This window comes from Perissodus microlepis, chromosome 2 (genome assembly GCF_051167445.1).
Source record: "Perissodus microlepis isolate ML-2025 ecotype Zambia chromosome 2, ASM5116744v1, whole genome shotgun sequence".
Taxonomy (NCBI): domain Eukaryota; kingdom Metazoa; phylum Chordata; class Actinopteri; order Cichliformes; family Cichlidae; genus Perissodus; species Perissodus microlepis.
The window spans coordinates 8,727,577-8,749,500 of record NC_140462.1 but is presented as its reverse complement, the minus strand read 5'-3'; the positions used below and the strand labels follow the sequence as shown (position 1 = coordinate 8,749,500).

At 42.8% G+C, this 21,924-nt stretch overlaps 1 protein-coding gene across 2 annotated transcripts in view; it reads left to right on the top strand.

The window, feature by feature from the left end:
- Positions 1-21,924, top strand: part of nexmifb (neurite extension and migration factor b) — a 50,985-nt gene that overhangs the window by 21,496 nt on the left and 7,565 nt on the right. The window contains exon 2 of one of the 2 annotated variants that reach the window (XM_084943729.1): positions 16,390-16,520. In XM_084943729.1, coding sequence (XP_084799855.1) covers positions 16,439-16,520 — 82 coding nt within the window. In that variant the 5' untranslated portion in view covers positions 16,390-16,438. Of the gene's footprint in view, positions 1-16,389; positions 16,533-21,924 lie in introns of both variants that reach the window. The other variant, XM_084943720.1, reaches the window with a different exon arrangement.

The following is a 21,924-nucleotide window of genomic DNA, read 5'->3' as shown; positions in this document are numbered from 1 at the left end:
TTAAAATTATCCAAATGATTTTCCCTTATATAATAAATCTGATCCTAGCAAAAAATACAGAAATAAGAGATGGCTCAAGACTTTTGCACAGTACTGTATGCAGCAGTGACAGTGCTCCTGCATTTTTGCTTGTTTTCTACCTGTGATCTAAAATCTTGTGAAAGAAGAAGAGCAAACGTTCGGTTGAGGGGGCTTTACATCTAGAATTACACAGTTCTTTAATCATATGAAAAGCTTGTATTATTATAATTATGTGCTTGAAGCCCGTGTTCATCCTTTCACAACACTGTTAATCCTGATTTGGGAACAATGTTGTGGATGTGGAGCTATTTGGACTTTTGGCAAAGAGGTTTTATCCCAAATCAGTGGATCCTCTTGACCAGGGGAAGAAAACACTAAAAGAAATGAGTGAATGTTGCACAAAGTATGTAAAGCTGATTTTTTAGAAGTTACTTCAATGATAGAGTAGAATGGAAAACAACAGATAGCAACTTACCACCATAATAAGAAGCACAGTATTAAATGCCTTTACTGCTGCTTTATGTGGTTGGAGATGAATTCAGATCCTACATTAGCATTAATTGTTTGACCCAAGATAGTTAGAGTCAAAATTTCTGACTCTTAAAAACCGAACTGAGAAAAAGTTAACGGTCTATGTGATATTATTAGAGTTGTCTTAAATATTCATGACCAGGGGCGGACCCACAGGTCGCTGTAGGTTGCGAGGTTCCCTTGTCAGATCACTTGGACTTAGAAAGAGGAAGCGGAAAATATTCCTTCCTTATTATTCATACATCCCAATGATTATGACACATGCAGAAATGTGGCTTTCAAATACTACACCGGCTTTTCCACCCAACAACTCTGTTTTCATGAAATTGCTTAGAAACAAGTGCAAGCCTCAGGTAGCCATGGGAGCAGTGGAAATAAACGATAGAGTGACCATTAGGTCAGCTGCGCTCCATCTTAAGAGGGTGGGGTGCAATGTCAGATCAGCTCCTGTCACGATCGTCTGTGTTGGGGTTGTTGAGTCTAAATATACACTCAATAATCATTCCTCTTTGTTTGCGAGCATGTACACTAAGCAGTTTTTCAAAGAGAGGGATTCCTGCGCAAGTTTCTGTGTGTAGTTGAAAAGAGTGTTTGGCAGTCAGTGTTCAGTTTTGTCCAATCAAAATACTGTGTTTAGACTCCCATTAGGTTTTGGATCACAACAACTATTCTTCCTGGGCTGCATGTAAAAATATACATTGTGACAATACAAAGCAGCAGCACTTGGGCACAATTACATAATGACAACACAGCTCTCAACATCCACATCCTGTGTGAAAGCAATCGCCTGTTTTACTATAGCAATTTACATGATTGTATTTCTGCTACGCCCTATAACAATCTCATTCTCCTGTTAGAAAAATATTATTTTGGTATCCAAAAAAAAAAAGAGAGAAGCGTCATTGGTTTGAAGAAAAAAAATGCCCTGAGATTTTTTGCTGGGTGAATTTGAGGAATGACTTATTGCTCTGGTCTGCAGAAATAAAATGCATAGATTTATGTTTTTGTTAATTCTGCTCCCACCTGAATACTGCAGTAACCGCAAACCTCCCCAGAGTCTGCCTTCGTCTAATTAAAATTAAGCATGCAAGAGGTTAAAGAGTAAAAGCTTAACACACGTAAGTGTATATGCGAGTAGGATAGGTTAGCATGTGCACAAGTTATACCAGTGAATGCCAAATAGCTTTGATAGCCTTGTGCTAACTTTAGTAAGACAGAGCAGGGAGAAACACATGCAGATTAATGCACAGTTCTCCAGTTCGTATATACATACATATATATATATATAAGTCGATCTAGCAAAAGTCCTGAAACAATAACACATGTCCTACTCAGTATAAATGGCAGGTAACAGTTTTCTGAAGTGTTGATTTTTTTTTTTATAAGTAAATAATTGCAACAGGGTAATTAGTTCCTCTTATGTGCTATTTGGCTTTGAGCCTGCGCCTCACTAGAGTAGATGTGAATTTGTGATGTGACGGTTTTGTCATACAAAGTGAAGCGAGAATAGAAGGTACAAAAGAGGCAAATTACCAAAGACAAGTATAACATTTGTTTGTACAAGTGCAAAATTCACAGGACATATTTTGATATCGCTGCTATGGAGAAAAACAGCGTTCATGTCTTACCTTTTATTACCACATAGTGCATTTTCCTCAAATTGACAAACACAACATTTGACAACAACGGTTCTGCCTTTGTTTTTTGGGGTTTTTTTTTTTTCTTCACTGCTTGCTATATTCAAAATGCCTACAATGACAGACAGACTGCGTTTACACCGGTGTTGCTCAGTAAATATGACTGATGTGACTTTAATTATTTTTAATAATCAGAATTATTAGTGCAAAGGCTAGCTGAAGGAATCAGGACGAGTTGTTGTTTATTGTTTTTGGTGAATTATGTGTAGAAAGATGCTTTTTTTTCATTATCGTTTGGAGAATCAGAGCATAGACAGAAGTTAGGCTAAGCTCTATACACGTCACAGTAATTGACAGGTAAGCCAGGGTAATCAGATTATTTCCACCTTAATTTGACTAACATGAGCCTGGATGTTTACGTGGCAGTTGATATAATTGTAGTAACACCTTAATCTGGATGTAATGATAATGGAAGGAGGCTTACCTACTGCCCTGCATTTTAACATTGAGATCATTGCAAATTATAAAAGCAAAAAAAATTTGCATAAATAATAGAAGCTAGAGATGCTCTTTGAAGGGCTAGGTACTGGGGGGGGGGATGTGTGCTTTCTTGAATTTCTGTGCTTTGGGTGTTTTTCAAAAGGCTCATCAACAACAGTGCCGTTCTGTCGTTATTTGGGATATGAAAGTCTATCCGTGCTGCTACTCGGGGAGCGTCTCTGAATGGCTGCCCTGGGCATTGAGCAGAACAAGGCACAGAGCGAGCTGCAGCAAGCAGCTCTGGAGAAACAGCAACACTCTGTTATTCAGCCCTTGGCCTGCGCTCTAGAACATTGTGTGTACATCTGTAATCTTACCTACCCCCTGGGCTCGCGCAGACCCCCACCACCACCTCTACCGCCATTTTTTTTCCTTTATTCCTTCTCATTCACACTCATTCCTTCTGTCCATATTCTCTCTCTCTCAGTCTCCTTCTTACTCAGTCGCTCACATCATCGCGTCATTCCCTTTTTCTCTTACACAAAGATATAGTCAAGCAAACACACCCACACGCTTTCTCACACTGACACCCATACACACAAAAAACACCAAGGGCCTTGAAGATACGCCACGTGTGAGATCACAGTCTTAATGTGTCTGGGCCACTACAGCCTGCTCGATTTTTCTACTGATTTTTAAAATGACATAAAGACTTTTGGTGTGTTTTAAGGGCCGTCAGCAGCTTATATGTAAGGCTGATAAATATATTATTTAAATGTAAAGTATGTGCTAGAAAAAAAAGTTTTTTTTAGCTGAAATTGAGCTGGAGCTGCGAGTGTTTAAATATACATGAAGGAGAGGGCTACATGAATACGATCCTGTCCTGGATGGTGAGCAGTTATGAGCTGTGTCATGTGTCTGCGCTTTCAACTGCTCTGTGCAGGGCTTTCATCAGCCTTTGCCTCTGTCACTGAGACATTCCTCACTCCCTCCATGCTCCCGGCTCCACTTCACAAACTGCAATAAGGCATCGGTACGCTCTCTCTCCATTGCCTCGGCTGTTTTTGGTGCACCGCTGCATTGCAATGCATGTAAACGTACACTGTAGGTGCGCGAGAACGGCTCTTTTCTCATCACTTCTGTCCTTTTCTGTGACAATGCAATGCTGCACAAAGTGATCAGCTTGTTGAAACAAGGCTATCTTGCGCATTGACAATCCGTGTGATATATTGTCATCGTCTGCCGGTTAATATGTACCGCTGTTTCCTTGGGGATTAGATGTGGCTGTCATGCTCGGGCTTGAAGACATCATATCGTGGTCCTGGCGGCACTTTAATAAATCTTTATTGCTTTCATTGCATTAACAATCAGCCATCATCTGACGCAATTACACGTCTTTACTCCAGCATACACTAAGTCTACCCTTAACTTTTTTTTTTTTTTATTATTTCTTTTTCCTAATGGGAGGCATTATAAAACACATCTTTTAAGCTCCCACAGAGTTCAAAACAACAAGAGTGTATTTTTCCCTCATGTCTTTTTCTTTCCTCAGACAGTAGCAGCTTTCACAATTGAATTTGAATGCCATGCTTTTAGTGCCAGGGTTGTTTGATTATCCACAGACAGGGAGCTGTGCTGGATTCCATTCCTTTCATCATGCTTTAACCAGTGTGAGCTGGCTCCCCTGTCGTATTTTATGAGAGGTGATTTTAGTGCCTCTCCTTTATGCAGATGATTTTGGCTGCTGCTCCCCAGTCTAGTCTTCAAGAGGTGGATATAGGTTTTGACAAGAGAGCTAACCTTGCTACCTTCGCTCTCACCGGGCTGTCTTCCTGACTGCCTCGCCACACTGTGTATTCTGGGCCATATGCTAATGCGAATTACACTTAGTGAAAAGGAGGATGCTGGATGCATCTACAGGTGTTTGCAGAATGAGGCTCAGTGACAGGAATATTACACCGGGCTGGAACCCTCATTGACCCTTTGCACTCCCACGGGGATGACAGCGTTTTTATTTATTGCCACTGGGCCATATATTCTCTTTATGTGCAGTAATGCTCCCAGTTAATAATCACATCAGATGACAGGGATCCACATGAGCGCATTCACTCATATATGTGGGTTACGGTGGATGCGGAGCTTGTAGACGCGATCATGAGCTGTCATATGCAGGATTTGCTCTCTTATCAATCCACTGATAAGTGTGCATGCTTCTTTTCCCTAAAGTAATGAAATGTGTGCAGGTAAGCTAAGCAGGGGTTACCCCTATTCAGTAAAGTTCCCCGGTAAGCTGCTCATCCTCTTCATGCCTTTAAAGAGGCACAGAAGGTTGCAAATGTAGTCAGTGGGGATAATGAGCGATCGGATAAGTCTGGTATATGCAGCCATATATACATATCTGTACAGACACGCAGATGCACTGCACTTTGACACGGTGACTGAACTTTTATTTTGTAGTCGTGCTTGCCTAATTCGGCTTTGTTGAGGGAAACGGAGCAGTCACACAGGATCATGCTTATGTGATACTGAAGCTTGAACTAAGTCAGCCATGCAGTGGGTGATAATCATGTATCTCTCTCACTCTCCATTTTCCTGTTTCACTGACTAAGTAGAGAACTTTGCATGATTGCCTGGATGAGTGTTTCCCCTCAATGCCGCGCCGCTATTGTCCACTTGCCCCTCCTTCATCTGTGTAATTGTATGCGTGAAGTTTCAACTGTAAATCCCAGCTGTTGGCTGATTGTCTGCTCTGTAGTGCTACGTATTCTGGGAAGCCACTGGCTGAGGGGTATTGGTTTTTTCTTAAGCTGGAAAACATAATGAAAGATAACACAACGATGAGCTAGGTAGTTTGTTTTTTCCTTTTTTTGCCTGATTCTCCAGTCGAATAGATTGCAGGGGAAAAAAAGACAGCATTTGTCCCCCCACCCCTTTCTCTCTCCCTTGCTCTGCTGAAACAGATAGAGTAACTGTGTGGAATAAAGGAGATGCTTTTCTCTCTATCACACTCCATCAGCATTATTTACCAGACCTGCCAGTTGCTTTCTACAGCACCTCTCCCTGCCAAGTAGGCGACTGGCGTACGACCAGGGGCTAGTGACAACAGGCTACAGTGGAAAGCAAGGAGAGCTGTGTGGACGAGCCAAGTCTATTCATTCCCCTAGGCCGCTGAGTGAAGCGCAGAACTCTATCTGCTCTCACTGAGGAGAACATAGCACTTTATGGATTTTTTTAAATTTTATTTTATCAGACACTATGCTGGAAATTATCATAAACTCAGCCATCTCTTTGAATCAGACTAGACATACCGGTGGAGTGTGGTGGTATTAGTAGGTTTGTAACGGCTGTGAATAACCACATTTGTTAACCCTGATCTAAAAGTTAAAGGCTCAGGAAAAAAAACTGCGAGGCTATGAAATTGTTGCGTGTGCTGTGTGTGCTGAAAGTGAATCACGCGTGTCAGAGAGGCTGTAATAAACGCATGTTTCCTTTGTCATTCCCAGCCACAGTCCCATCAGCCCTCCCTGCAGAACCTATGGAAACATCAGCAGTCGGGGCTTGGAAACAGAAAAGTGATTTTTTTCTTCTTCCACAGTGTGTCACAGATGGTGGGAAAGCCTTTGTAATGCTAATATAATATCACACTGTGTCGGCCTAGCTCTGCAGTTCGCTCTGTGTACCAAGCAGCCTGGCTGTGGAGTGATTTACCAGTATGGAGAGAAAAAGACCTCCCTCGGTTCACACTGAAAAGGCTGTGTGGTTGGCGGGTCCTGCTGCGACTGGGCCCGCCTTGACTTTATTGATTCCTTGGTCCATCTAGCGCTGCGTACTGTTAATTAACTGTGTTTCTGAATGTTTGTAACATTGTCTGTGCTTATGAGAAAGGATTTTACAAAGAGGGTCCGGGCATTAACAACAGTTGAAAAGGCTATACAAGGTGATTTTTCATAATCATCGGAGACAAGCTGCTTATTAAGGCCAGTTATTTTAATGCACATGGTAGCACAATAAAAGCTTAAATGTTTGCATCTGGCATTCTTTCAGCAAGTATTTGTAGTAAAAATCAACCTATTATCTAATATAGTGCCTCTTACTACCAATGTTATGCCACCTCCCAACAGCTAGCCAATGGCAGGCCACTTCCTCAGATAGTAACCAATGACTCTGTGGCAGTGAGTCAGCTGCTGGAGAGGAGGAGACAGGGACATTGATGTCTCTCTCTAGCTGTGCCACGTCACACTGTTGTCGATTCGATTTCCAGCCCTCATCCCTGGTATTTGAATCACAAGGGGGAGCGTTTCATATCCTTGCTGGGAGAAGAAGGGGGATCTTGTCTATCTGAAAGAGCATGTTGGATTAAGGGGGTTATTTCCCCAGAGGGGGGGATATGAGAGTGAGTGTCACTCAAGACAGCACTCATTCTCACACAGCCTCTGCCTCTGCATGTTGCCAGGGAGCTCTAGCTTTGACTTCTTCCCCTCTCCCCCTTTCCTCATGTAATCCTTAGCGTTTGCTTTTACCCCCCCAACAACTACTCTTCCTCTGTCTTGTATGCACCCTCTTCCTCATCATCGCGACAATCCCTTCACGCTCCCTTCCTTCTTCCCCTGCTGGTTCAGTGCTGCCCTACAGGGAATGGAGAATTGCGTGGTTCGGTGGATGGTTGTTATTCCAATCACACCTCTGATGTAGCGAGGGTCCAGTAAAGTAGAGAATAATTGGCAGGTTCCAGCAGCCTTTCCATTCTAGTAGCGTGCACGTGTATTTGTGTGTGTGTGTGGCAGGGATGAGAGGGGCTTGCTTTGGGTGCAGCCTTCAGAGGTCATTTCATTAATTATTAGCTCCTGTGATGGGTGCATATTCTGTTCTCAGCCTGCGCGGTGATTGTCATGCACGCGTTGACAAAACACCTTGCTTTTAACGATGAAGATAAAAAAGAAAAAGAGCGATGGTCAGTTATGCAAAAATAAACCCACATTTTCTTCAAAGCGCCCAATAACGTGTGTTGGATAGCTGAAATTTGGCTGCAGTCTTTTGTCTCTTAGCTAGCTTGCTCAATATTCAATCCTCCCCTGCATCATAAATCATCAACAGTATTTGTGTCTGTGATTTTGTATTTTAGATAAAAGAGTGGTTTTGGAAGTGGAGCAGGTGTTGGGTAAACACGCAACTAATTAAATGAGGGTCATTCGGGGTCAGGGGGGCAGAGGGCAGAGGTCACAGGTCGCATGTCGAGAGTCACTGACTGATAGGACTCCGAAGGTGATCACTGATACACATCAATGGAGCCAAACAGGGCAGCTAATCAAGCATGTGGGGTATGGGGATGGGGACAAGCATCAGGGAAAATAAACCTGTGCTATCTGCTGGCAAACACATTGACCCACAGACTTAATGGAACATGTCTCCCATAGGTGCACTGCTCTATTGATTAGCCATTCTTGGCAGTTGTAGCCAACACTGATATTGAGTGTGATTTTTGCTTTTTTCCACCATCTCTGCTGTAGGCAGGTCTGTTCTTGCAGAGCTTGAATTAAAATGGTACAGTATATTTTTGTGTTGCTACATGTGCTCCCCCCCCCTTTCCTTGTGATCCAGCCTCACCTTTAAGGGCTTCTCATTATGAGGGACTCTAAGTTCTTACATGAGGAGACGTGCACACTTATGTGCACAGTATAAATGTTAGTACACACACACAGACATATACACACCTGTAGGCAATACATAGCCATAGACAAAGACTAGTGCGTGTTTGTTCATAGCAAGGAGCACACAGACACACACGCAGATCTATTAGCATGGCACACATTTGCTCGAATGCAAAGAAAGAGTAGGTAGTGACCATGAAAACTGCATAAATGTCCATTATTCCAGCGCGCATGTGAGAAAGGTTGAATAAAGTGGTGGTAATAAAAAATATCGATCACTCAGCCCACAGCGTGCCTGACAGGAATCGTTGTGGCAGAAACAGGCATTGACAGAGGGCCTTTGCAGGAATGTAAACCTGCAGGACATTATGTCATTGCGTCAGCGCTGAAGTAACAGCCCCCAGTCTGCAGAGCCTGATTTAGATTCAGCAAAGCAAATGAAGCGTAGCTCTAATAAATGCAGCTGTTGGAAATAAGATAATTGCATCTCCGTTGCTGTTGCAGCAAAGATTATTTGATGCATGCTCTCTGTGCAAGCGTGAGAGCGCTCGGGTTTGTGTGTGTCAGTCAGGAGATCGAAGTGATGGTCATGATTGTTAGTTTTGGCTCCGTGTTTCTGGGGGGTGGAAGCATCTTCTGTATTTATCAGCAGTTACTCATACATCAGCATCTTTTTAACTGTACTGAGTGGGAGCACTGCGTACATAATGAGTGTGTATGGGAATGTGTATGTGTGTGTTTGAGCTCGTGCACAGAGTTGCTTGTATGCAGAGCCTCATTAAATACGCAATTGTTTCATAAGACTGACCCTTCAAGAGCGGTGGGTGGACCAAACGCAGATTTGCTCAAATGAGCAAATGCATCTGTAATGTGGAAGTTTATGGTTTACCGTGTGTGTGTGTGTGTGTGTGTGTGTGTGTGTGTGTGTGTGTGTGTGTGTGTGTGTGTGTGTGTGTGTGTGTGCACGCTTTGTGTGTATAAGCATGTTCAAACATACCATACATTTCTAGTTTCAGTGATCAAATAATTTAACATTACACGCCTCACACAGCCTTCCTCTGTGCTCTGTACTAGGCTTGTTATAACAGCCTCAGGCTGGTCGACATTTTTTTTTTGTTAATGTCATCACATTAACTCGGTACTGCTACGCGCTTATATACCATAAGGAGAAGAGTACATGGAAGCAGGATATATCCATATGTTAGTGAGGATGCCATCGCTTCTGTCTCATTAGCAGCAGTGCTGAGGCCCTGAGCTGCTTCTTGTGCTCCATTGGGACAGCTGATGAGGCCTGACTATATGACCTTTAACAACCTAATCAACTTTTAACACCTCGCCTACTGCCTGCCTTATTGCCATTCTTCTCTCTGCCATTCACCGGGCGCTGCCCCATCCCATATTTCTTCTTCTTCTTTTTTTTGGTAAGCAGTAACCTTGTTTTAACTGATCAGCGGTCCATGTATGAATGAAACAGCATTGTAAACACATGCTGCTGCAGTCTCTGGAGGCACGTAGGGATTTATTGTAATAGGCTGTCTCCCTCCTCACTCTTGACCTTCCCTCTACTTATTTTTCTCCTTTCCTTATCTCTTACTGTCTTCTTCACCCCACTGTTGGAGAGCTCGGGATGTATAGAAAATAAAAGAGAAATATCAAACCATGCAAAATTAATGTACCATGTGGTAGGTAGTTAACTGTGTCGCGTAATTAAACTACAAAGGAGAGGTAATTACAATCTGTTACAGTTACTCAGAAAAATGAAATTACAGCTATGAGTGAAAATGATGATTACACATGCGTATATAAATATTTTTCTCAGTGTATTTTTTGTTAATGCTTGTGAACAAAGCGGGTCGACGCCATCAAGGGCAGGATAGCTTATAAGGAGATGGCTTTACGTCTAGACACGCTCCATTTATCTGGCAGCATGCTCTTAGAGTTTGAGTTTTGTTTTTGAAAGCAAGCAGCCTGCCATGCCTGTAACCAGTCGACCACACGGCAGGCGGTCATGTCATCAGACGAGAACACCTTTCAGTGCTGAAAAGTCAACAGTATTTTCTTTCAGGAATAAGGAAAATGCCAGGGGTGTCAAACATAAGCCCCGGGGACCAGAATGGGCCTCACACAGACTCCAATCCGGTCCACTGGAAGGCTTTGGAAAATGCAGACAAGGTTATAAAGGTTAAAGTTTAAACTGTATTTTCATAAGTTTTGCAGCTTTCCTCCTGATAAAACCCTCACCCATGGTATTTCATATTAAGTAATAGATAAACAATGAAATGACAGTAAAAGTCTTGTTTTATTTATTTTTTTTACAATGGGTGCAAATTTCTTTTTTTTAAAAAAGAGTATTTTCTGTGAATGAACAAAAAAATTCCTGCCTTATAATTACAGGACAATCTGGTCAATGTGCTACCTGAAAATCTAATATAATTTTACAGACTTTTACAGTCAAAGACTCATGCTGCCAGATCTCTTTCTTTAATGTTGCAGAATTTCTATATTATGTAGGAAAACTGAGATGTAATGTTGAAAATGGACTTCTTTTTCTCATATTGAGATATTTTAGGGATTAAATGTTGAATGTGTAAACAGTTAAACTCCTTTACACTGACAGAAAGGATGGGTTTCACTGGTCTGGTCCACTTAAGATAAAAGTGGGCTCCATGTGGGGCATGATGTAAACTGAGCTTGACATCCCTGCTCTGTGGGTACTGCAGAGTAAAGCGTGCTAATAGAGGTGAAATGCTTTCAGCATCAAAATGCTCAAACCTGGGAATCATCGACAGCTCGCAGAGAACTTTTTCAGCTTTGCTGCTCCGTTTAAACATTTGCAGTTTGTTAACAAGTCGCATAACTCTGTCAAGTCTTCAAGTTGTATTTTTTACAGCGTAGCAGTTCTATGCAATCTGTCATATTTTGCATTTGAAAAGTAGCCTCAGTCCATTCCTGTTTCTGCACTTTATAGGAAAACAAACTAAATGTGTTTTTTTTATTGTTAAATGCTGCGTATCTAAGTCATTTAATAGTCCACTTATCTGCAATCTCCGCCTGTTACAAAGTGTATACGTTTCCATAATCATTTTAAATAGGAAAAATCACTTTGCTGCGTCCAGGGTAGAACACCTCCATTAATCTGCAGCAATTTCCTGTATATCGATCATTTTCGCACATATAAATGATCCCATTGTCAGGAGCTTGTATTAAAATAACCTGCAATTATTTTAAATAAATCCTCGAGAACACACGATGATATAAAAGAAATTATGTTTCTATCTGTTTAATATTTAAAAAAACACACCCTGAAACCTGACATGGGGGATTAATGTTGCAATAACAGGCACAATTCGCTCAAGTCATTTAATGGAGTAGTTACTGCGTGTGATTATTACGGCATTTGTGAAAACAGAGCAGCAAACAACTTGAAATGAAATGCAATAGTAACAACAGTAAAACAATAAGGCCTTAATGCTTCTGTATTGTGTCCACAGCGGCTAGAAGTGAATGAACGCTTACTTAAACAATTTATCGAGCTGCGACTTTAACAGAAATTAAAGCGGTATTATGCTGCATTGAATTATATTTCGGCGGCTTTTCCAACAAGAGACCAGAGATTTTACTTAGCTATTCCTGAAGACACGGAAAGCATTTTATCCAGGGTTAGCTAAAGAAAGATTAAAAGCACAGGTTTGGAAGTATGAGCCCTTATTACCTTAATAACTAAATAAGTAAACATTAACTGTAATCAAAGATATTTAAAACGGTGACGGTGCACGCTAAGGCCACGCAGGCTTGGATTAAATCCCATCATCAGTGTCACTCATACTATATTTCAGCAGGCTTGCAGTCATTTTAATAGAAAGATAGCATTAATGGTTTGAGCATTCTCCTGCCATACACTCCTGAGCCTGCACCTTTATTTTGGAGCATGCAGAGGCCTGAGGGGGTAACAGTAGCTACAATTGTCCAGATCTGTCTCTGCAGGTTGTGCTGCGTTGATAAAGATCCAACTCTATAATCCTGATTCATAGTGAATCTTTACCTATCAGATGCTTCCTGGGCTCTCCAGCAGCCCGTGATTGACAGTGATTATCTCAAACGCAGGCCGTATCTCTGCCATCACCGTGGCCGTGTCAGGGGGGTTTTAGGTGTTGGATCAAATACAAATACAGCAGCAAACAGCTGACAAGGAAGGTGCACAGTAGCAGAGGCGCGTGTAGGAAACACCATCGAATTAAGATTTGCAGATAAGGAATCTTTTTTTTCCCTCCCTTTCCATGTGTCAGAGACAAAATCATTGAGATTTCTCCTCAGCAGCAGCAGCAGCAACAGCAGCACCGGCCTAACCTGCAGAGCACGCTCATGACACGAGTTAGCCGGTGTGAGCTTTGTGTTGAAGAGGCAGCTGAAACACAAACAGCAGCACAACACGGGAAGCATATGGTGCTAGCGATGCAGCAGTTGTTGCTGTCAAAAACATAAATGCTGCTGAACACTGTTACTGCAGGTGCAAATTAGCAACACTGCTAATGTGTTCACCGTATTCGATGTCAGTCTTGTATTTCCTGGTCTAATTGTATGAGGGTTTGCATAATGGCCTTTGTTACAGCACGGCATTAAAAGAAAGATTAATACTGTGCCGCCATATCGACCAGCTATAATTGCAAACACCGATGGCTCACTCGTTTAACATGTTGGCATTCAGCAGGCGGTCATCTGCAGCAGTCTTTGCAATGTGTTCATTTGGAGCATTTATCAGAAGACGTGGCAACACGAGTTGATGCAAATGGTTCGATGAAAAAGGGTTTTCTGAGGTTCGCTTGGCCCTCGAAAGCGGAGAGCTCTGACATATGAGCTGCGAGGAGGCCCGCTGACCATTTGACAGAACAAAGCTCGCGTTTGTGAGACAGAAATGGAAGGAAGGGTTGGAAGGGAGTACCTACTTCTTTGTCGTCCTGTTCACAATCGCAGGGCAGGTCCACGTGTGTTAAAAAGCTACCTAAATTCTCAGTGTCGATCACGGTGTGGCTCTAAGCACTAAGGTTTTCTTCCCAAATTTAGAAAACCTGAAAGACGGGTCCAAACTGCTTTTACTCTGTGGGTCTGTGAATACAGAATGTGATATTTTTAAAATTCATGATGTGTGTACAATTGTGTGTGTGTATTGGATTTGTGCTTCTCTGTAGTCCTACCACGTAGTGCTCCAAGCTCACGAGCTCGGGAGTATTACCGTGAGTTGCGTGTGAGGCAGGTTACTCAGCCTGTCTGCAACCAGTGAACCTGCTCTGAAACCGTATACCTGCGCTGAAAACAGGAGTCGCCATTTCAGCGCTGTCTGTTTGGATCAGTGTTCCCTGTGGCACTATGCCCTCTTTGAGAGCTCCTCTGTTGGGGATCTATTCCTTAGCCCCTGACTCTATCCCTCTGTTGGCACAATGGACCCTTTGTACCTACATATACTACTGCTGTGGGACCTTGCCTCGTAGTTTTTGGCAATTATACACAATCCCACTCCATCTATCCCCCTCGTTGCCGCTTCATTGACGAGAAATGCAATTGGATCGAGGAGAAATGCGGTGAAACGGAGACCCGGGAAGAGGCTTGCAGGAATTAGATTGTGGCGCTGATAAGTTCCATATAGAGCAAGTAAACATGTTCTTATCTTGTTATCCAGCTTACACATTAACACATGGCGCGTGTGGAGGAGGGTTTAAAAGGATAAATCAAATTCTAATCATTCTGTTTGGCTTTTTCCGCTTGCTGCTCTTTGTCTCTATTTCAGTTTCTCATCGTGCAAAGGACCCCAGCCCACATGCAAGAACAATGGAGGGGGGTCAGAAGTGCTAGCTATTTTCCTACACCTGCTGAATGCTACAGAAATGAGTGCACAGTCATTATGTGCCCTAATGTGTGGTGTTTAAAGAGTGGTTTCCCGCAGCAGAGTTAAATGGTGGTGCCCTCTGTGAAGTATTAATGATGTGGATGGATGAATCAGGTCGGCAGAAACCTGTTGACGGCAGCCGTGGCGCTCTCTTAAAGCTGCACCCAGACATCAGGCTTAACCGCTTGGCAAATTGGACATGCTTGTTGGCTGTAGCTCCAATTTATGTGCACTCTCTATTGCAGTTAGTCCATCTTCATTATTGAAATGGCCTCTCGTCAGGTCTTGACAGAGTGGTGGAGATGGTAAAGGGTGGAGTGCGCGTGTGGTGGTGGTGGGGGCACATACAGAAGAATCATGAATAATGTGGAAAATAAACACATTTGAAGCACTGGCGCTGGCTGGCAGAAGGGGTGTTGGGAGTGTTGTTAAATGCCTGGCTTTCATTTTCTCTCTGCTCCTCTCTCCCTCTCTCCATGTGATTGTATGTGCAGCCTCTGCCAGTGGATGTTGATGCTGTGGATCCTCAGCCTTGGGGCTTTATCTAACACACATGCAACCGAGCATAAACATAGACACACACACACAAGCAGCTCTCAGTGCTGAACTCTAGCAGCACCTCTGTGGCTTGACCAGCATCCCAGCTGTGTGTTGTGTCACAGCCATGCTGGAGACACATTGCTCGGTGGCCACAGCCTATATTTAATAGGTTGCTGTTGTGGCTTCGCTATTCACCTCGGGATCGTTGCATTGGTGATGGCCGATAAAGCTGAGCCCAGCTCAACCGCGTCATCCCGTTTGGTGGCGATATCCGGTTCCAACTCGCGCATTGTTGCAGGCGACACGTTTATTGCCGGATGTCAAATTTCAGCTCCTCGGTGAGGCGAATTGATAGGAGATGGCCTCAAAACCATTTCATAGCTCTGTAAATGTACACTTAAGCCCAGGCTTTGGGTATAACAGTGCTTCTCTTTGAAGAGAAGAACAGGATCTAACTGAGTCTACCTACAGGGTCCCTGTACCTGCTGCACACATGAGTAGATGTGATGGCTCATGAGGTAATTACCCACTGAGCTGGTCTGTAAGCTGAAGCAGGGGTTCCCTTCAGGTAGCGCTCTCACTCAGGTCAGTGAACAGCTAATGACATTTAGAAGAAATAGGATGAAAGAGGTGGCAGTTGGTTGTAGTCAGCCACACACTACCTTTGTCTTATTGTCTGCCGTCTGTCTTAATCTCCCAGCCACCCTTTTCACACCACAAGGAGATCGTGTTATTAGATCCCCTCCCTGGGCTCATTTGTCATCCTGCAGCACCACTCCTCTAGAGGAGGACTGGAGGAGAGGAAAAAAGAAAACAATATAAGCAGGCAGGAGGCCACAACATCAAATGTTCATCATTTACCAGCCCAGAGTCTCTCTTATCGCCATTATTCTTTCACAATCACAGCAGATTAATATGCTTTCTTTTTGTTGCCCCTCTTACTGTGTCTATTTTTAAAAGGCAGACAAACTTCAACCTCTCTTCTCTCCTCTACCCTTTAACATGTTATTTTGTATTACGCCGTACCCGGCCCTCGCACGCGTGTACTCTCAATCATCCCCCACCCCCACTTTTCACCATCACTTGCTACAATAAAAAGTATTGTCAGTGTTCACAGTTTGCTGTCACCGCCTCAGTCACATCTCTTTAATCTCTCCTCTTTGAGCTCCTTCAGATTTCTTGCTGCTGAGGCGCACCGGAGGGAGGGAGTCAGCTAATTACAATAAACAAATATGCTCAGAGCCGCCTATGTAAGGTTGGCATAGGTTAACAACTCTGCTATAAATGTTAAATGAAGCTTAAAATAGGATCGTATGGCATACAGTTGCCATAGCGATCCAAGCTGCGATTCTTTGTGTACTTTCGTGGTTGGCAAAGTTTAAATTAATCTTAGACACGAATCTGTGATACGGAGAAGAAATGAGTGATTGTTTGATGCCCCAAGGGCCTGTTTGATGCCTCTATCACGTTTGGAGCTTTTTCTTGAACCGCCACAACTTTGTTTGTCTGTGCTTAGCATCGGTCTTTTGTTGTAATGAAATCTAATGCACTGCCGTTAATGCCTTTCTGCCTCAGACGCATGGCGGTCGCCCTTTTTTACCGATTGCCTTCTTACTCACGTCTCTTTCTGTTTCTCTTTGTCTTTCAACAGGTGGGACAGTCAAAATGATGCGTGGGTGGTGCAGCGTTGAGCCGTATTGATGGATGTGTTAACAGACAGCAGTCTCACATTGATTGTGAAGACTTCAGAACCCGAGAATCCAAATGCAGTGGAGAGCACAGGTAACTATTCAGGTATAGCTCGTTAACACCATGTTTTTTGTGTTTTTTTTTTAAGTAACTCACATGAATGCTAATTTTGCTCTTTATTTCTCAGCTTTAAACATTTAGAGAAACTTGGTTGCAGAAGAGAGTTTTTTTTAATTTGCCCAAGAATATTTTAGCACTCATTAAAATAAACGAAAGCTTATTAACAACAGTTTCTCTCACAACACATTTAAAACTTTGAAAAGACAATTAGTATTAGCACATAGCACAGAATTAGCTTTTCTTGAATTAGCTTTTCACCCTCAGTTTTAAGCTCTTTTACAAGATATGGGGAGCGTGAAACACATCCTGTGTGTGTTTTTTTTTTTTTAATGAAAAGTGGAAAAGAATTATTAATTGAAGCTTTTTAAGCTGTTGTTAATCCTCTCTGCTTATGCTTCCACAACTCAGAAATATAAATCTATCTTTTCTCATAAAAAGCTGCAAATATAAAAGTGGGTGGAGCCATTAATTCTCTCACACACATTTATTAGCATCGTGAACACAAAAGGTCTGCATCATTGTTTTAATAATAACTGTATTGTTATTGTATTTTTTTGTTATATTTCAGTTTTGGGCTTCTGTTTTTCTTTCTCTGCAAAATCTCAGAAACCGAAACCTTGATTAGTAATTATATATTTGCAGGAAAAAAGGTTGCAAATGCTTTGAAACTGCTAAGATTTCTACACTGCGCATTGTCGTCTGAACTTCATTTACTCTACATAGTTTCACTTAACTCTTTACCCCTTGAAAGCCTACGAGGAGTAACCCTTGAAGTTCCTGTCTGACCTGAGTGGTTTCTGTCATATTTCAGGCCTGCCTGTATAATGCAATGACTTGTTGGTTCCTAAGAAGTTAGTGAAGGTGGTCCCTGCCTATGCAGCTACCCTTGAAAAAACGGTCTTCAAACCACATCTTTATTGCGGAGTGCACTTCTCGCCCTTATGGAGGATAGTCAGATGAGAGTCAAATGTTGTGATTAAGGAACACCTGACTCCAAAGACCGTCTGCAATTTGATGTTGGAGTGCGAGATGGAATCGAGCCTGTCTCCAAATAAAGACAAACATCTGGTTAGTGCCAAATTCTGCCCTCATGAAGAAAGAACCAACTTTCACAGGACTTTAAGAGGACTTTAGGAGGAGTGTTATGAAGATGGGCATAACTGTGTCCAAGTCGAGGAATTTTAGGACTTTTGTAGCTTTCCTTGCAAAGATCATACCAATGGCACCAGAAGAGAGACAGCAAAACACCTTCGGAAAGTTATACAATTTGCTAAATTCACTTGTTCCCTGTCCACTATGAAAAACACACACAATTATTTATGAATTAGTCCAGTTGGATTTTGTTTTTTTTACTTTATGCAACCACATATCGATTTAGAAATCCTGGTATCTCCAAAGGGTTTACAAATGTTTTCTTCTAAAAGGTATATGAGCTACTTTTTGCTGCTGCCTTATTCACAAGGGGTCTCCACAGTTGCTAGCTCCACATGTTTGATTTGGCAGAATTTTTATTTTTGTTTTACACCAGATGCCTTTTCTGATGGAACCCAAAGGGATCTGCGTCTCTTTCCTGGATCATACTGGAGAGCTTTCAGTGCTAGGCGAATGTGTAAACCATTACAATATGGGGTCACTTTTCTTTTAGCTGAATAAATGGTTTTTAAAACCAAATCTAACTCAAAAGAAATCAGGTAGCAGTGCAATCTCTTCCTTTTTACTGGACAATAAGCCCTACTGCTGCTGTGCATATTCAGTCATTCACCCACCGCCTACTTCTCCCCATAGTTTCTATCTACCAAGCACCACTGATCCTTCGATGAGGTTTATCTCGGTGTTTCAGTTCTGGTCAGCCTCAGTTGGAACTGAGACAGATTATCCCCAGCACTTGCCTGCTCCTTGAGAGGCAGCAAGAGGAAAAGAGAGCAAGAGAGACGAGGAGAGGTGGAATGAGAGCATTAAAAAAAATACAGGAGAGAGTAAAAGCAGCTCCATTGAGCAGGAATACGGCAGTTCTTTGAGGAGGATGGCCATGAATCATGCCGCAGTTACTCACCACTTATTACGAACATCCTGTACTGGCCGGATTGATCCCCCCCCCCCCCCCCCCCCCCCCACCACCACCACCACAACCCCCACTACCATTCACAAAATGTCATATAGTGAAGATGGAGCAAGCGGCTTCTGTGGCTGGCCTACCAGCTGGATGACTGAACGCCCCGGGTGGCTGAGCTGCAGAATGGCTAGCTCTGCATTTTACGATTGTAAAATCCTCCATGTAATGGGGATAAGAAGCAGGAAGTTGGAAGGAAAAAAGGGTGGAAGAAGAGATGAAAAGGGGGATGGGAAAAGGAATGCTTTCTAAAAGCCATCGCAAAAGGGGAAAAGGCCATGTCAGCTGTTTTCATTTGCATTGTGTGTCGTATTGTGATAGCTGAAAAATGTGTTCCTTTGGCCATTCCTTTGGAGAAGATGCATGAATTTAATTTAATGTCAGTGACAGGTGTTTCTGTTGTTCTTAGGCTTTTCTGTTTTCTTTGCTTTATAAAGTAGCTCTAATTGGAATGTAATTAAAGAGAAAAAAGGCATACATGTGTATGCGCACGTGTGGCATCTGACACACTAATAGATAGGCACACAGGCGCCAACTAGTCTCTCCCCTCATGTCCATGACCGTGTCCCTCGGCATGGGCTTGTTACCGTGCAGAGCTGCCTGGCACAAAGCAGCCTGGGCCTACCTCAGGTGGACGAAGCCCCGAATGTTATGGCTAGAAAAAGAGATGTGTCTCGGAGAGCTCCGAGCGCTAACTGGTCTGGTCTGGTCTGGTCTGGTCTAGTTTGGCAGTGATCGGGCTGTCTAGCATGGCTGGGCTTGGCAGTGTTGGGAATCAGAAGATCACCACCACCTGCCAGCAGCCGGGGTCCTTCCATATGCTCAGTGGTGAATGTCCACGCCAGATTGCATGAGCCATGTCACATCCAGCCTCAGTTTCTATTCGAAGAGCTTCTCTCCCGATAACACCATTAGAAAAGTACAGCCGTGCTTGGAGGATCTCAGAGTGTATAAAGCTTGTTTTTTTATTTTTTGCTACTCTTTCTGTAAGCTAAATATTGGATTCTGGCAGCAGCGACTATTTTGGATGTGTATCTTGTTTACATTTGCCAGCTCAGATATTGTAGTAACATTATGCTGTACCATATCAGTGAATAGGAAGCTGCCGATCCCCCCTTTGACCCCAAATGTCAAACTCGATTTGTCAGCTACAGTCATCGCTGTAAGACCCAGTGTGTGTGTGTGTGTGTGTGTGTGTGTTTGTATACCTGTCTGACTGACTGATCTGTGGCACATTCTGAACAGCTGAAGAGCTAATGGTCCAGCTGGAGACAGATGGCCTCTCGATAACACTATACCCCCAAGCCAATACTCACACTCTATCACTCTCCCTCTCATACACACACACACACACACACACACTTTCTGCCCCGCTCAGCACATACAACACACACACACATTGGACAGGATAGATTGTTAATCCATTATAAACCCCGAGGAAACACATTTCTCAATATGAGTTTAATGTTTCACGGCAATTTTGACCAATCTTTCGGCGATATTTGGTGGCAGCTTAAGTTACACGTGAGCACAGAGGGATGAAGGAAGTTAATAACCTCTTTCCCTTTTCCTGTAACTTCCTCATTTTGGTGGCTTCACACCTTTGTAGGGCCAGCGATAACTAATCTCTGCTTTATATTTGTCTTGTCTCCGCGTGCTGGAAATCTGCTCTGTTTACATGTAATTCAAGATGAAGTGTGCTCACGAATAAAAAGCGTTTCCTTTTGTAGTCCTCCTCTTTACAGTAAGCGACCGTGTAAATTTGCTAGTATTCTATCTTAAATATACAAAAAGGGTATCTGTCATGACTCTCCGCAGAGAACATGTGTCAGTCCCATGCTTTAGCTCTGAGGTCATTTTGGCTCACAGACTGAGAGGACCTGATGGCAAACGCCTCGCTATGATGCTTCTGCAGCCTCTGACGAGTTGCTGCTATAACAGTTCTCTGATGATGAGAGGGAAAGAGAGGATGGATATTTCTCTAGAGGCTTTCTTCATTAAGAGTGACAGTACCGTAGTCGCATGCTTTTAGTAAGCACTGTGGCTGCTCCGGTGTGTCTGCAGGCCGCAGACCCGTAGAGACCAGCTCTCAGAAATTTCATTACCTCATTAAATCACTCTCAAATCATATCCATATTCAAAGATTTACTCACCGCCAATACAGCAACGTTGAATACGGTTTGCTAAGCAGTCTTCCCCTCAAGCATTTATCACTACCTCAATAATGATTAGGCGCATCCATTCTAAAATGGGGGTTGTTGCTAGTTAACCTCTGTGAACACATTAATTGCTGTGCTAGGGTTTTCAATTTTATTTATTTTTTTCTCTCCCTGGCATCGTTTTAAAGAATATCTGGAAGGCAGCAGCTTGGGATTGGAGAGGGAGGCAGGTGTGGATGGTATTGGTTATACAGTCTCCAACATATGGGCCTGTCGTGTCCCATGTGTACATACCTGCCTCCGCTGCTGTCATCTAATTATGCAGAGCAAACACAGCGATCTGCCTGCTGCTGCAAGCCACTCCTGCGAGTTTTGATTGTTACTCATCAGATGGATGTCTTCAACTGATTAAGACATTGTCACAAGTGACCTGTGGAAAATCACCAAAATCTACTTTCATTTGAGTCATTGTTTCGGTCGGTCTGTGTAATTTAATGGTATCTTGTTACTTAAAAGCTAGTAGATCTGCGTCTGCACAGAAACACTGCAGGGTGGGGGACATAAAGCAAGGTGGCTGCATTAATTTGATCTCGTATATACTGCTCGGGCAGGAACGACAACAGGCTCTTTGCATTGTCACCTGCAAGCATGTGATACAATTGCTCATTTTGTTCTGTCAAATAAGCCAATTAAAATTCTTGCAGCTCTGTATAGCTTTCACTTTTGCCAGCATGCTAACATTACATAAAGGTGACTCCATTTCATCTTTGATCTTCTTTTTGTTTTAAGTGCTCTCAGAGTTTGGTGGGATTTCTTTATGGCTGTGTTGCTACTTGCCGAGTCTCGGCTTTCACATTTGAACATCAAGCAAGTAATGAGTAAGGAATTGTCCAACTTGACATTGCTAATACCTCTTATTGAATCTGGAACCAAAACTGAATTATTAATGTTTAAGGCTGGCATCATGAAATGACATTTTGAGCTCTAGGGGGTTAATTGACACTAATTGCGTCTGAGCAGCTTAGAAGAACGTCGGAGTAACTAAAAGAATAAAAACAATGTAATTTAACTTCACGCTTACATTTCAAAGAGCTGAAATCTTTTTTCT